The sequence below is a fragment of the Salvelinus namaycush genome, chromosome 33, assembly GCF_016432855.1.
Source record: "Salvelinus namaycush isolate Seneca chromosome 33, SaNama_1.0, whole genome shotgun sequence".
Taxonomy (NCBI): domain Eukaryota; kingdom Metazoa; phylum Chordata; class Actinopteri; order Salmoniformes; family Salmonidae; genus Salvelinus; species Salvelinus namaycush.
In genome coordinates this window covers 1,630,646-1,646,448 of record NC_052339.1, presented here as the reverse complement: position 1 = coordinate 1,646,448, position 15,803 = coordinate 1,630,646, and the positions used below count along the sequence as shown (strand labels likewise).

Sequence of the window (15,803 nt, the reverse complement as noted above, 5' to 3'; positions counted from 1 at the left end):
GACAATGAACACCCTTACAATATTCAATAACGTTTCTCTAAAACACGTTATCGGCTTCATGTGCACCACCAAGCTAAGTTATGAGGGGAAAAGGGACCAAATGATTAGGGTGAGGCACATGGGCTACTAACAGCTTACTACACTACATACACTTAGTATTACCTATCTCCCTGGCATATTACATAATTTATGCAGCAGCATACAAGACATGTTTGGACTCACGTTGTTGTGCTGTGCTCACTTGAACAGGAAGATGGCGTGGCGCTCCTTCTTGTGGGCAAATTGTAATCTAACTTTGTCATCAAAGTCTGGCATTCTCTGGATTTATGGTGCTTTCAAGACAACTGGAAACTTTAAAAAAACAAGGTTGAATCATGACGTCGGTGATCTTCAGGTCGGAGCTCTTGAAAGATCCTTCTATACACTACCAGTCAAAAGTTTTAGAACACCTACTCCGGTGTTACTATTTTCTACATTGTAGAATAATAGTGAAGACATCAAAACTATAAAATAACACATGGAATCATGTAAACATGTAAACGTCTCTTTTTCAGGACCCTGTCTTTCAAAGATAATTCGTAAAAAATTCAAATAACTTCACAGATCAAAGGGTTTAAACACTGTTTCCCATGCTTTTTCAATTAACCATAAAAAATTAATGAACATGCACCTGTGGAACGGCCGTTACAGCTTACAGACGGTAGGCAATTAAGGTCACACTTATGAAAACTTAGGACACTAAAGAGGCCTTTCTACTGACTCTGAAAAACACCAAAACAAAGATGCCCATGGGTCCCTGCTCATCTTTGTGAACGTGCCTTAGGCATGCTGCAAGGAGGCATGAGGACTGCAGATGTGGCCAGGGCAATAAATTGCAATGTCCGTACTGTGAGACGGCGCTACAGGGAGACAGGACGGACAGCTGATCGTCCTTAGTGGCAGACCACGTGTAACAACACCTGCACAGGATCGGTACATCCGAACATCACACCTGCGGGACAGGTACAGGATGGCAACAACTGCCCGAGTTACACTAGGAACGCACAATCCCTCCATCAGTACTCAGACTGTCCGCAATAGGCTGAGAGAGGCTGGACTGAGGGCTTGCAGGCCTGTTGTAAGGCAGGTCCTCACCAGACATCACAGGAAACAACGTCGCCTATGGGCACAAACCCACCGTCGCTGGACCAGACAGGACTGGCAAAAAGTGCTCTTCACTGACAAGTCGCGGTTTTGTCTCACCAGGGGTGATGGTCGGATTCGCGTTTATTGTCGAAGGAATGAGCATTACACCGAGGCCTGCACTCTGGAGCGGGATCAATTTGGAGGTGGAGGGTCCGTCATGGTCTGGGGCGGTGTGTCACAACATCATCGGACTGAGATTGCCTGCAATTACAACAATCTCAACACTGTGCGTTACAGGGAAGACATCCTCCTCCCTCATGTGGTACCCTTCCTGCAGGCTCATCCTGACATGACCCTCCAGCATGACAATGCCACCAGCCATACTGCTCGTTCTATGCGTGATTTCCTGCAAGACAGGAATGTCAGTGTTCTGCCATGGCCAGCGAAGAGCCCGGATCTCAATCCCATTGAGCACGTCTGGGACTTGTTGGATCGGAGGGTGAGGGCTAGGGCCATTCCCCCCCAGAAATGTCCGGGAACTTGCCAGTGCCTTGGTGGAAGAGGGGGGTAACATCTCACAGCAAATATGGTGCAGTCCATGAGGAGGAGCTGCACTGCAGTACTTAATGCAGCTGGTGGCCACACCAGATTCTGACTGTTACTTTTGATTGTTCAGGGACACATTATTCCATTTGTTAGTCACATGTCTGTGGAACTTGTTCAGTTTGTCCCAGTTGTTGAATCTTGTTATGTTCATACAAATATTTACAAATGTTAAGTTTTCTGAAAATAAACGCAGTTAACAGTGAGAGGACGCTTCTTTTTTTGCTGAGTTTAGTAACCAAGAAAGTGTTAAACAAATCAAAATAATCTTTATATTTGAGATTCTTCAAATAGCCACCCTTTGCCTTGATGACAGCTGTGCACACTCTTGGCATTCTCTCAACCAGCTTTTAAATGTTTTTATTTAAGCTTTATTTAACTAGGAAAGTCAGGTAAGAAAATATTCTTATTTACAATGACGGCCTACCCCGTCCAAACCCGGACGACGCTGGGCCAATTGGTCAGTCAATACATAACATTTCAAGAACTTTGAAAGTTTCTTCAAGTGCAGTCGCAAAAACCATCAAGCGCTATGATGAAACTGGCTCTCATGAGGAACGCCACAGGAATGGAAGACCCAGAGTTACCTCTGCTGCAGAGGATAAGGTCATTAGAGTTACCAGCCTCAGATTTTTCTTCCCAAATAAATGCGTCAGAGTTCTAGTAACAGACACATCTCAACATCAACTGTTAGAGGAGACTGTGAATTAGGCCTTCATGGTTGAAATTGCTGCAAAGAAAACACTACTAAAGGATACCAATAATAAGAAGACTTGCTTTGACCAAGAAACACAAGCAATGGACAAGCAATTCAACCAGTGGAAATCTGTCCTGTGGTCTGATGAGTGCAAATTTGAGATTTCTAGTTCCAACCACCGTGTCTTTGTGAGACGGATGATCTCTACATGTGTGGTTCCCACCGTGAAGCATGGAGGAGGAGGTGTGGGGGTGCTTTGCTGGTGACACTGTCAGTGATTTATTTACAATTCATGACACACTTAATCAGCATGGCTACCACAGCATTTTGCAGCGATACGCCATCCCATCTGGTTTGCACTTAGTGGGACTCTCATTTGTTTTTAAACAGGACAACGACCCAACACGCCTCCAGGCTTTGCAAGGGCTATTTGACCAAGGAGAGTGATAGAGTGCTGCATGAGATGACTTGGCCTCCACAATCACCCGACCTCAACCCAATTGAGATGGTTTGGGATGAGTTGGACCGCAGAGTGAAGGAAAAGCAGCCAACAAGTGCTTAGCGTATGTGGGAACTCCTTCAAGACTGTTGGAAAAGCATTCCAGGTGAAGCTGATTGAGAGAATGCCAAGAGTGTGCCGCCATGCTGTCATCAAGGCAAAGGGTGGCTACTTTGAAAAATCTAAAACAATAAATATATTTTGACTTGTTGAACACTTTTTGTTTACTTCATGATTCCTTATGTGTTATTTCATAGTTTTAATGTCTTCCCTGTTATTCTAAATTCAAAAGGCACTCGCACATCTGAGCTATCTTTTTTGCAGAATAAAGAAGAAACCCGCACACTGCTCTTGATAGTGTCACTACTCTTTAATAAGCTTTACGTCGCAGCCGGCCGCGACCGGGAGGTCCGTGGGGCGACGCACAATTGGGCTAGCGTCGTCCGGGTTAGGGTGGGTTTGGCCGGTAGGGATATCCTTGTCTCATCGCGCTCCAGCGACTCCTGTGGCGGGCCGGGCGCAGTGCGCGCTAACCAAGGGGGCCAGGTGCACGGTGTTTCCTCCGACACATTGGTGCGGCTGGCTTCCGGGTTGGAGGCGCGCTGTGTTAAAGAAGCAGTGCGGCTTGGTTGGGTTGTGCTTCGGAGGACGCATGGCTTTCGACCTTCGTCTCTCCCGAGCCCGTACGGGAGTTGTAGCGATGAGACAAGATAGTAATTACTAGCGATTGGATACCACGAAAATTGGGGAGAAAAGGGGATAAAAAAAAATAAAAAATAATAATAATTAAAAATAAAATAAAAAAATAAGCTTTACGTATTGTCCTCACGGCCTTCGTTAGAGCTTTTGTGAGTTCTTTTAGATTAGCACTTTATGTAGACATAGCCCCACCCCCATCCGTTCCACGCATCGAACGGGGTTGGAGTCGAGGGGAAACAAATAAGTGCTACCAAATATAACAATGTGAATTTCATAAATATTCAAATAAAGTGTGTACATAAAACGTATTAAACACGTCTGTAAAACCACAATGAGGACATCAACTTTTTTATTTATTTAACCTTTATTTAACTAGGCAAGTTAGTTAAGAATAAATTCTTATTTACAATGACTGCCTACCCCGGCCAAACCGGACGATGCTGGGCCAATTGTGCCCTGGGCCAATTGTGCGCCGCCCTATGGGACTCCCAATCACGGCCGGATGTGATGCAGACCTACCATGAATCATTCGGTACAGCGCAAGAAAAACAGAGTAATCTGAAATGGGGGCATAATTCATATTTCCGTCTACAACAGAACACACATAGTCATTTCATCATTAAGACCTCCAGGAAATATTATTCTACATTGTAGAAAATAGTAATAAAGAAAGAAAAACCTGTGAATGAGTGTGTGTGTGTGCAAACTTTTGAATGGAACTTTATATCTCTATCAGTTATTATTTTTGTAACAGAATTTACATTAACTAAAGGTTGCTTAGAGAAAAGGCAATATGCATATCTTACACAGCTGATGGCACCTTTATTTCCTATTTAGTACACAATTTTGGACCAGGGTCCTGGTAAAAAAAAGTAGTACACTATATGGGGAATACGGTTCCTTTTAGGACACTAACATGTATTTTTGTGGTGTGGTTCAAATATTGAATCTCCCTGTCATATTTCAAAACAAGCTTAATCATTTATGGTTTGGGGTTACATTGATATGCAACTGACAACTATTGTGTTCTGCCGTAAAACATGACCGGTTTTAAACAGTAATGGTGTGAACATATGCATACAACCCCCAAGCTTTTCTCATAGTTTTTTTTTTTCATTCTGGAAATGTCAAAGAAATCATGTGTGCCCCCTCTCTCCTTCATAGTTTTTTCTGTCAGATGAAGAACACCTGGCCACACCTACCACAGACATCCCCTGCCCTGCCCGAGGGCTGGAGGTTGTTCCCCAGTCTGCCGTGAGCACCGACCCTGAAGATGCCACCTCCACGGAGTGAGTACACCTCTCTAAGTGCACCCCCATTTTCATTCCATTATTACCACAATGGTGTGATCGGGTGAGAATCTTTGGCAGTTGAAGTGTCTCATCCTCCTTTGCGGCACAACACAGCAAGGACTGTTTTATAGCACGTAGCCTGATACTGCTCGCTCTGAGGCGTTCTCCTTCGCTGATTGGATGAGAGAGGTGTGTGTGTGTGTTGCCCACTTTACGTTACCATGTCCCAGGCATCCAGGCAGCCTGCAGGGTTCTGATCTAATAGGGCCTGATTCCACCAGCAAGAATAAAGAGCCATATTTCACCTGTCTGACTGTTTCCATAGAGAATTCCGACCCTTCCTACTAACACACCTCTCCTCTCGACCCTCCACCTATGGCATTTAGTCTCAGGACACATTAGTGCTTTGTCTTGTCTGGGATATAGCTTTGTGGGCTCTCCTTTCATCTCCTTTCTCAAGTCTGCTGTAATATCACTCTGTGGACTTCTTCCTACTACGCCTACACATTGGAAGGTAGAGGTGACACCCAAGTGAAATATTCTGACTGCAGAGGGATCTTTGGAATATAGTTGTTTTCTGAAACTAACAGCTTTTTGGAGACTGAGTGTTTTTCGGTTTCGAAAAGATCTGCCTGGACTGAGGAATTCTTAGTGGGCGTTTTCAGTCTTTTAGTTTATCGATAGCAACATTCAGAATTGATTTCATTTGATTAAGTATTTTTTCTTCTCCTGTGAAATGAGCTTTTCTGTATGTTTGATAATGTGTTTGTTCCAAGGAGTGTAGAGGGAGACCGACAAACCATTCTCCTTTTGTATCTTAGAAAATGTGCATTTTGTCATTTACTGGCCCAGTCTCCTAGATGTAAAAGTAGTTATGTTGTGTAGCTCACTCCAGGTTCACGTCTAATATTTTGTTGGCCTTACAGTTAACTCTAATTTCTTTCTCTCCTCTTCCAGAAAGCCCTGTCCGGCCTCGTCCAGCAGTGACCCATCCGACCCCACCCCTCTTATCCGCGTGGCCAGCCGCAGCTACGACCTGCAGGAGCGCCGGTGCACCGGCAACATGACTGGCGCCGAGCAGGCCAAGTACGAGCGCATCCCCACGGACGAGAGCGAGGCGCAGACACTGGCCTCTGCCGACCTGGATGGGATCAAAAGTGAGTCTTGAATATTGCCAACCTCAGTCACTTCATGTTCAGCCTTTGTTCTCACTGAAGCAATGTTTTAGTGCTTACTTTAATTCCACGGTTGTTTGTATAATTTAATTCAGAGCCAAGACGACATGCGGGTTCTCTCTTTGTTTAGACAGCATGTTATGTTCTTGTACTTGTACATTTTTAAGGGCTGTTTTGTCATTTGGGAGATTTATTCGGAACCCCGGTACTCTGAACTAACCTCTCCCTGACCTAAGAATCTAAACTCTCCCTGACCTTCGTGTTCACTCAGGCTACTGTGCCAGATTAACTTTTAAAGATGTCTTTTTACATTTTACTTCTTCAAGTGCTTAATATCTTGCTCTTTGTGTATGTGCGCCTGTTTGTGTGTGTGCTTGTGTGAAGGGAAGAGTCTTTGGCTCCACTGAAGGTCAGAATGCCCTAAACAGAGAGAAAGAAGGGATCACACTGGGGTACATTAATGTCCTGTGACGTCCCCAGCTCCAGTGGCAACGGGTGATTTACGTCAGGGGGTCGACCCCTCAGCGGACAGCGGCAGCTTATCAGAGAGTGTGGCGGACACTGACAAAATAGGAGCGAAGTCCTCTAATTAAATTAGCCTGTTCCCGCTCTAAGCTGAGGCCCCTGGAACCAGGCCCGAGTCAACCCGGTGGCTAATTGAGAAAACTGCCCCTCTGGTTCACAACCCTTGAGTCATAAGTGCCAATAAAACAATGTGGAAGAGCTAAGTCGTCTGGGGGAAAAAACATGAGGGAAGCTGAATTGCATGGAGATGATGTAGGTTCAGTGCCAATGTGACATAGAGGGTGTGGACTTTGTCAGGGTCCCTGACCGCATCAGGAGTCTCCTCGGGTGGATCCTCTTTTATCTGCTTCCCAGCACTGCAAAGCAGCCTGGGAAAGTGCCTCTGCGGCTGGCCGCTGCTCAATGATCGGAATTATTAGATCACTGTCTCATTCCTCTTTTGTTCAATTCTCCTGTTAGCCCCTCTGCTAGTTAATGCGCTTGGACACTTTCTACCCTAACCAGGTCAGGTGGGGGTCAAGGAATGCTTTTTTCTAGCTCCAGTCCTGGACACGCAAAGGCTTGAGATGGGAGAGGTCACGGTTCCTCATTCCCATGCCAGGTTTATGCCAGCACTACGCCCACCACCAAGCTCCTCTCCTTCAAGAGTGCCAGCCTTGCCCGGGCCAAGTCCCACTCCAGGACTTCCCAGACAACCACACACGCGCAACTGGAGTCGGGCACATTGTGAAGCCTCTAAGGCGGACGAACGGTTCCAGTAGACATAGCCCAAAGGTCTGACAAGGTACAGCGACACCTTACAGTGAAACCCAGACAATGAACAAGAGGCTCAAATGACAGAAGATGATACTTCGTTCCTCTCCAGTTTCACTCGCAGAGTTTTCCAAGGACGTACAGGACAACTTGTTCTTCAGGGAAAATGCTGTCATCTTTATACACCCTCAGTTTTAGGTGATGAATTGATGAAGGTGCTCAACGACCAGGGTGTTTCTCAAACAGGCAAGGTGCCCACTGACAAAGGTAAGGTTAGTTCCTACCTCTGACAGGATCATCCACACCCGTTGCCGCCTTCCCTCTGAGATGTATCCAACCAGCTCTCTTTCATCCAGCCTTATTATCCACTGTCCTTGGTTTGCGGCCAGCCTGGTAACCCAACTAGGGTTTAATAGCGGGAACCAGGTTACCGCCCCAAACCCACTCCCGTTTCCCGGGATAAATAACTGTGAGAAACCGGTAAATTATAATAAATTATTTATATGAACAGCTTGAAGTGAAATAGAACTGTTAAATTATATGCAATGTCCAAATCTGTCTTTACGGCTTCCTCTGCTCTGCTATCTGCATGATCAATCATCAACACTCAGGGTGGGGACAGACAGCGCATCTCATATGGAGTGCAGTTCACAATGCATGTATCATCTCATCAGCAGGTAACTTTTTTTCTTGTGACAGGTACATTTGCTGTAGCATAGCCTATGCTACGCTACATAACAAGGCTAGCATAGCCTATGCTACAGTAGTATTAGGACTAATATCTGAATATGCATGTAATTTACACATCTCCGTCTGGCTTTCGGGGGTCACCTTATTTTTTTATTAAGATCATATTTAAAAAAATTGCAACTGCAGAGTTTTAAAACAGCCTATCACTCGAATATCGTTCCAGCAGGTATATTGCACTGGTCATCCCCAAAGCCAACACTTCCTTTTTGGCCGCCTTTCCTTAAAGCTCTGCTACCAATGACTGGAATGAATTGCAAAAATCTCTGAAGCTGGAGTCTTCTATCTCCCTCTCTAACTTTAAGCATCAGCTGTCAGAACAGCTCACCTATCACTGTACCTGTACACAGCCAATCTGTAAATAGCACACCCGACTACCTCATCTCCATATTATTACTTACCCTCTTGGTCTTTTGCACCCCAGTATCTCTACTTGCACATCATCATCTGCACATCTATCACTCCAGTATCCATGCTAAATTGTAATTATTTTCGTCTCTAGGGCCTATTTATTGACTAGCTCCCTACTCTTCTACATTTGCACCCACTGTACATAGATTTTTCTATTATTTCTGTTCTTTACAGTTATTGACTGTACGTTTTGTTGACGTGTAACTCCGTTGTTTTTGTCGCACTGCTTTGCTTTATCTTGGCCAGGTCGTAGTTGTAAATGAGAACTTGTTTTCAACTGGCCTACCTGGTTAAATAAAGGTGAAATAAATAAATACAAATAAGTTGAAATTCACACTTTATTGAATTCGGACCATTGCAGAACCAATTCTATTTTTGTGAACTTAACAATTTTTATTTAGCAAATAAAGACAAATGGCATGGACAAAATTATTGGCACACCGGAGCTAGTACTTGGTTGCACTGCCTTTGGCCAATATAACAGCCAACAAATGAGTTGGATAAAATATAAAAGGTTTCTGTGTTTTTGGAGTGCATCAGTCCAACAACCGTTTGTCTAATGAAGGTTGTGGATCGTCCATCAGGACAACCTCAATTACACATCAAAGCACCCTGAAATTGTTCAAGGAGAAACACTGGACTGTTCTGGAGTTGCCAACGAAGAGTCCAGATCTGAATCACATTTATTACCTATGGCAAGAGCTGAAAACAGCAGTTGGAGGGCACCCCTCAAACATTGAAGAATTAGAGCAGTTTGCTGCTGAAAAGTGAGCCAAATTGCCAGTAGAAAGTTGCAGCAAGCTCATTGATGGCTACAAGAAGTGTCTGCAGTTATCTTGGCCAAAGGCTGTGTAACCAAGTACTAGCTCTGCCAATCATTTCTTACATGCCGTGTCTTTATTTTCAAAATAATATTGTAAACTTAAGTTTACAAAAATAAAATTAGAATTTCTGTGTCGATGACAATCCAATAGCAAGGTATGGGGAACACGTTTTATTTTTACAAAATAGGGAATTCTTTAAAGATGGACTATGCAGAAATTGCTCCACCATTTCCTGGTTGCTAATATTCTAATAGTTTGCTTAATTTGTGACAAAGCAAGCAAGTATACAATCAAAATATTGTTTTTTTTCTACTGTTTGAAGCTGTTGCGCAAAACTGAAAATAAAAAAAATGCAGAAACAGGAAGCATAGAAATAGCGCACCTACAACAGATCCTACCGCTTCTTAGACTTTCTTTCAATGAGAATGACAGATCTATTACACATTTCTAAGTGAATTTGGTCCGGTCCCCCAAAAAGTGAAATATTTTAAGAAAAGTTTAAGTGTGCCAATATATTTGGCCGCAACTGTATATTCTGTGCCTTTGAGAAGTAATATCATAACCCTGGACTTATTCCACATTGTGTTTGAATTGAAAATTAATTAAATAGGTGTTTGTGTGACACCACTGTACCCCACACATAGAATTCTAGCAGTGAATTTCAAACACAGATTCAACCACAAAGTCCAGGGAGGTTTTCCAATGTCTTGCAAAAGAAGTGCACATATCTGGAGATTGTTTTGTTGTTTTACTAGACTTTGAATATGCCTTTGAGCATTGTGAAGTTATTAATTACACTTTGGATCGTGTATAAAACCAACTTTTTGTCCTGAGTGTTGTTTGGAGCAAATCCAGTACAACACATTACTGAGTACCGCTCTCCATATTTTTTTAAAGCGTAGTGGTGGCTGCATCATGTTATGGGTATGCTTGTAATCGTTAAGGACTGGGGAGTTTTTCAGTCAAGGGGTATGTATACTTTCTGAAGGCGCTGTACCAATAGGTGTCCTTCTTTGCGAGGCATTGGGATACCTCCCTGGTCTTTGGTTGAATCTGTTTGAAATTCGCTGCTCGACCGAGGGACCTTGAAGATGATTGTATGTGTGGGATACTGAGATGAGGTAGTCAAATTATCTAACCCAGAAATTCCAGTCCATATGATACAGTACACGTTTACAGTACACACTCAAAGATTAGTGGAGCGTGTTTCGTTTATTTACCCAAGACCGCATACATCTATGGGCTTTTGTGTTTTTCTGTCGTGTGTAATGTACCTATGTATTGGATAACAGCACAATAATTTGGCCTTTTTTGGGATTGGGCTCATAACAACATTTATTTAATGTAGGCAGCATCAGGCTTGAATTTTCATTGCCTCTCAAAACAAATCAAATCCAGACATTAATATGCCGTGTATTGTTTAGAATGACATTTGCTGTTTTGGCGGGAAATACCGGGTTACCTGGGAGAATACATTTTTTTTTCTTGGGGTGGAACATTTGTAAAATACCGCGAAAATATGAAACCCTAAACCCAACCCCACAGCAGTGCCAGGTGAACAAAAGCAACGGCCTGTTCTCTGTGACTGTGAGTCTCTGAGATGTGATCTAGTAGCAGGCTGATGGAAGTCATCACAGAGCCAAGAGCTCAGTGTTGGGCAGACCACTGTCTTGGGAAAAAGCTGCAACACTACAATGATGTTGCAATACTTGATAATGTAATGTTGACACTGTTATATTAGTGTTTGGGATCACAATCACCACCACACCCTCTCTCACTATTTCTCATTCTGTATCTCTGGCTATGATTTTTCACTCACCTCTCCTCTCTCTCCTCAGGCCATCGTTTTGAGGATGTCCCTGGGGTACGCAGACACCTGGTCAGAAAGAGCACCAAAGGCCAAGTGGTGCATGTCGGCAAGGACCACAAGGAGCCCAGCACACGCAGCCAAAAAAAGGACCGGACCCCACATGAGGTGAGCGACGGAAAATACAACCTGTAGTACCCACTCCTTTGCTGATGTTTGGACACATTGTCACATCCCTTGTTTCAGATATGATTGAGTATTATTCATCAGATGGTTTTCATGGATTTGCTGACATTTATGGCAAGGATGGTTTGAATGTAAATATGGTTGATTGCTTCTTGATCCATATTTAAACAAATAAATAAAACAACAATTGGAACATCAACTTGAAAATCCGATACAGTATATTTTGTGGGTGGGAGAGTGGGCAGGACACAATTAAAAATTAATGAATGAGTTCTTTCCTTTCACACACCCAATAGAAAGGGGCAGAGAAGAGTTCAGGTAAGGAGACACCGGGTTCTCCCTGAGAGAGGGAGCCATGTTCTATTAACACACACACATAGGTCCCCAGCAGCCGGGTAAACAACAGGTTCCTCTCAGGGTAAAGAGTGTGTGATGGGGGGGGGGGGTGTAAGGGTACCCTGCTCTGTGCACGGGTCGGTGTTAGTCGTCAGTGTGTTAAGCCCACACCTCCTCCACCCTCTCGCTCCTTCCAGTCGTTACCGCCAGTGGTTCTGTAACTTGTCATTCTGCCTCCCGGCCAGACGGCGTGGTCATACTGGACTACTTCGGCTAAATGGCCCGGACCCAGAAGGTGAGGCGGCTTAGTCGGCCAAATGCATGTTCCAGGAGTGTGTGCATGTAGCAACGTGTCTTCACGTGAGAGTAGGTGCAGTATGGTTACTCGATAATCATTAGTTGTGTTGTCGGCTTGGTACTGAAACAGGTAATGGTTGGTTGGGTATCACTAACTCATGAGCTTGGAGTTAGATTGGTTTCTCTTTAACCAGACGTTTGTGTAGTGATAAGGCTGTAGGGTGTAATACTGTGTTTCTACTGATGATACTATCTACTGTATTTATACTGTATTTTTACTCATCACAGTTTATGATGTGTGAGTAAAAAAACAAATTTAAACAGAACATCTGTTGAGCTCATGAAAAATGGTTTTCACTGAAACGTTGCATTTGCTTGTTGCTTAGGCTATTTGCCACTGCCTATATTTGAGAAGTGTATTGGCATTGTGGATAATTTCATTGCATATTTGTTCTTAATAACACCGAGTAACACTGGTGAGTGTGTTTCTGTTTGACGTCAACATGCAGTGCAGACCTGGGTACAAGTACTATTTAAAATCTTTCAAATACTTTGAGTGTTTGATGTCAGATGGACGGGTTTGCAGTTTTGGGACTATTCTATTGGTCCAGTAAGCCAGGCAAGCTCAATCAAGCACAGATGATCATGTATTTTAAATGATTTCAAATAACATTTGAATCCAGGTCTGATGCACCTTGCATGGTTTTCAGAAGTCAATAGGTTCAAGGAACAGTGCGAACTACTTTCACACTTTGAAAAGTGAAACTAGATAACAATTACATAAACAGTTGAAGTCGTAAGTTTACATACACTTAGGCTGGAGTCATTAAAACTCATTTTTCAACCACTCCACAAATTTCTTGTTAACAAACTATAGTTTTGGCAAGTCGGTTAGGACATCTGCTTTTCCAACAATTGTTTACAGACAGAATATTTCACTTATAACTCACTGTATCACAATTCCAGTGGGTCAGAAGTTTACATACACTAAGTTGACTGTGCCCTTAAACAGCTTGGAAAATTCCAGAAAATGATGTCATGGCTTTAGAAGCTTCTGATAGGCTAATTGACATCATTTGAGTCAATTGGAGGTGTACCTGTGGATGTATTTCAAGGCCTACCTTCAAACTCAGTGCCTATTTGCTTGACATCATGGGAAAATCTAAAGAAATAAGCCAAGACCTTGGGGGAAAAAATTTGACCTCCACAAGTCTGGTTCATCCTTGGGAGCAATTTCCAAATGCCTGAACGTACCACGTTCATCTGCACAAACAATAGTAAGCAAGTATAAACACCATGGGACCACGCAGCCGTCATACTGCTCAGGAAGGAGAGGTGTTCTGTCTCCTAGAGATGAACGTACTTCGGTGCGAAAAGTGCAAATCAATCCCAGAACAACAGCAAAGGACCTTGTGAAGATGCTGGAGGAAACAGGTACAAAAGTATCTATATCCACAGTAAAATGAGTCCTATATCGACATAACCTGAAAGGCGGCTCAGCAAGGAAGAAGCCACTGCTCCAAAACCGCCATAAAAAAAGCCAGACTAATGTTTGCAACAGCACATGGGGACAAAGATTGTACAAAAATAGAACTGTTTGGCCATAATGATCATCGTTATGTTTGGAGGAAAAAGGGGGAGGAAAAATGCGTTTTCCCATCCTTAGAATACTTTTTGACTGTCTTTAAAGAAACAGCATGAGCCTGAGAAGAGAGAGCGTTAATTCTAAAACAACATTTGGAGAAGAATTAAATCCGAAGCAGATACAGCCACATTAAGCATACTGAAAACAATTTCCCCTGATAGTTCAGCTATTCAGATCCTCACTGAATCTAATCCGATTGGCTCAATGGTAACTTGGTTGGAACATGCTGGTTTGAACATTTACGATTCAGACTCCTGGATGTCCATGGGCATACACTGAAAATGCTAATATCAAGAATATTGACTTGCATTGGTTTTTGGACAAACATGATGGAAGAGTTAGTAATTGGAGAAAGTGGCCACCGGCCAGGTAAAAAAACTAAAGCATGGATTGCTCTCTTATCTTGTCCATAGAGTGATTATGAGGGTGAAGAAGCCAATATCATTTTGTTATTTGGGTGAACTATCCTTTTAAAATCAGCCTGTCTCCCCCTCAGGTGTTTGTGGAGCTGAACGAGCTTTTCATGGATAAGAACCAGGAGATGCAGTGGCGGGAGACGGCCCGTTGGATCAAGTTTGAGGAGGATGTGGAGGAGGAGACGGACCGCTGGGGCAAACCCCACGTGGCTTCGCTCTCCTTCCGCAGCCTGCTGGAGCTCCGCAAGACCATCTCCCATGGTAGGAGAGAGAAAAGAGACAGAGGGAGCGATTGTGTGTGTTTAGAAAGAGAAGACTGTGTGCAGTGTTTCCCCTAAATGAATCGTTGCCGCCACCCCTAAATATATACAGTACTAGTCAAAAGTTGACACACCTACTCATTCAAGGGTTTTTCTTTATTTTTGAATTTTTTCTATATTGTAGAATATTAGTGAAGACATCAAAACTATGAAATAACACAAATGGAATCATGTAGTAACCAAAAGTGTTAAAAAATTCAAAATATATTTAACATTTTAGATTCTTCAAAGCAGCCACGCTTTGCTTTGACAGCTTTGCACACTCTTGGCATTCTCTCAACCAGCTTCACCTGGAATGCTTTCCAAACAGTCGTGAAGGAGTTCCCACATATGCTGAGCACTTGTTGGCTGCTTTTCCTTCGCTCTGCGGTCCAACTCATACCAAACCATCTCAATTGGGTTGAGGTCGGGTGATTTGTGGAGGCCAGGTCATCTGATGCAGCACTCCATCACTCTCCTCCTTGGTCAAATAGCCCTTACACAGCCTGAAGATGTGTTGGGTCATTGTCCTGTTGAAAAACAAATGATAGCCCCACTAAGTGCAAGCCAGATGTGATCTCGTATTGCTGCAGAATGCTGTGGTAGCCATGCTGGGTAAGTGTGCCTTGAATACTAAATAAATCACTGACAGTGTCACCAGTAAAACACCCCCACACCTCCTCCTCCATGCTTCACGGTGGGAACCACACATGTGGAGATCATCCGTTCACCTACTCTGCATCTCACAAAGACACGGCGGTTGGAACCAAAAATCTCACATTTGGACTCATCAGACCAAAGAACAGATGTCCACCGGTCTAATGTCCATTGCTCATGTTTCTTGGCCAAAGCAAGTCTCTTCTTATTGGTGTCCTTTAGTAGTGGTTTCTTTGCAGCAATTCGACCATGATGCATGCAGTCTCCTTTGAGCAGTTGATGTTGAGATGTGTCTTACTTGGACTCTGAAGCATTTATTTTGGCTGCAATTTCTGAGGCTGGTAACTCTAATGAACTTATCCTCTGCAGCAGAGGTAACTCTGGGTCTTCCTTTCCTGTGGCGGTCCTCATGAGAGCCAGTTTCGTCTTAGTGCTTTATGGTTTTTGCAACTGCACTTGAAGAAACTTTCAATGTTCTTGACATTTTCCGCATTGCCTGGCCTTCATGTCTTAAAGTAATGATGGTCTGTCATTTCTGTTTGCTTATTTGAGCTGTTCTTTCCATAATAAGGACTTCATCTTTTACCAAATAGGGCTATCTTATGTATGCCAACTATACCTTTTCACAACACAACTCATTGGCTCAAACGCATTAAGAAGGAAAGAAATTCCACCAATTAACTTTTAACAAGGCACACCTGTTAATTGAAATACATTCCAGGTGACTACCTCATGAAGCTGGTTGAGAGAATGCCAAGAGTGTACAAAGCTGTCATCAAGGCAAAGGGTGGCTCCTTTGAAGAACCTCAA

At 43.4% G+C, this 15,803-nt stretch overlaps 1 protein-coding gene across 4 annotated transcripts in view; it reads left to right on the top strand.

Annotated features, from left to right (window-relative positions):
- LOC120028132 (anion exchange protein 2-like) overlaps positions 1-15,803 on the top strand; it is a 47,829-nt gene that overhangs the window by 19,587 nt on the left and 12,439 nt on the right. For 2 of the 4 annotated variants that reach the window (XM_038973326.1, XM_038973328.1), the window contains exons 4-7: positions 4,788-4,912; positions 5,873-6,072; positions 11,189-11,325; positions 14,118-14,298. In XM_038973326.1, coding sequence (XP_038829254.1) covers positions 4,788-4,912; positions 5,873-6,072; positions 11,189-11,325; positions 14,118-14,298 — 643 coding nt within the window. Of the gene's footprint in view, positions 1-4,787; positions 4,913-5,872; positions 6,073-6,495; positions 7,636-7,661; positions 8,046-11,188; positions 11,326-14,117; positions 14,299-15,803 lie in introns of those variants that run through there. The other 2 variants (XM_038973329.1, XM_038973330.1) reach the window with 2 other exon arrangements.